This window comes from Limulus polyphemus, unplaced genomic scaffold (genome assembly GCF_000517525.1).
Source record: "Limulus polyphemus unplaced genomic scaffold, Limulus_polyphemus-2.1.2 Scaffold8963, whole genome shotgun sequence".
In the NCBI taxonomy this organism is placed as follows: domain Eukaryota; kingdom Metazoa; phylum Arthropoda; class Merostomata; order Xiphosura; family Limulidae; genus Limulus; species Limulus polyphemus.
Genome location: NW_013674573.1, coordinates 8648 through 9159, shown reverse-complemented (window position 1 = coordinate 9159; position 512 = coordinate 8648). Strand labels below are relative to the sequence as shown.

Sequence of the window (512 nt, the reverse complement as noted above, 5' to 3'; positions counted from 1 at the left end):
GTTCTAGAACACATTTGTCAAAGTAAAAACTGAACAAAGTGTTGATTCAAAAAACGATGACATTATTTCCAAGTTTAATGAGAGTGATGATGAAACTGTTGATTGTTCACAACATGATGTTATGAGTTTGAAAAGTGAACCAAAAGAAGAGTTTCAACAAATTAAGTCTGAGTTAGAAGGTTTATCAGGTGAGTGTAAACTTCAATAATTATATCCATCAACCATATGCTGGTAGACAATATAGTAGAAAAATGGTGTTACTGTATTGTGTTAACCATATGGTGGTAGACATACTAGTAGAAAAATGGTGTTACTGAATTGTGTTAACCATATGGTGTAGACATACTAGTAGAAAAGTGGTGTTACTGAATTGTGTTAACCATATGGTGTAGACATACTAGTAGAAAAATGGTGCTACTGTATTGTGTTAACCATATGATGATAGACATAGTAGTAGAAAAATGGTGTTACTGTATTGTGTTAACCATATGGTGATAGACATAGTAGTAGAA

General features: G+C 32.0%; 1 protein-coding gene across 1 annotated transcript in view; it reads left to right on the top strand.

Annotated features, from left to right (window-relative positions):
• The window catches only part of LOC106475672, a gene marked incomplete at its 3' end in the record, with an annotated part of 3043 nt that extends 2855 nt beyond the window's left edge, over positions 1-188 (top strand). The window contains exon 3 of the mRNA XM_022379729.1: positions 8-188. Coding sequence (XP_022235437.1) covers positions 8-188 — 181 coding nt within the window. The remainder of the gene's footprint in view (positions 1-7) is intronic.
• Positions 189-512: the final 324 nt, after the last annotated feature.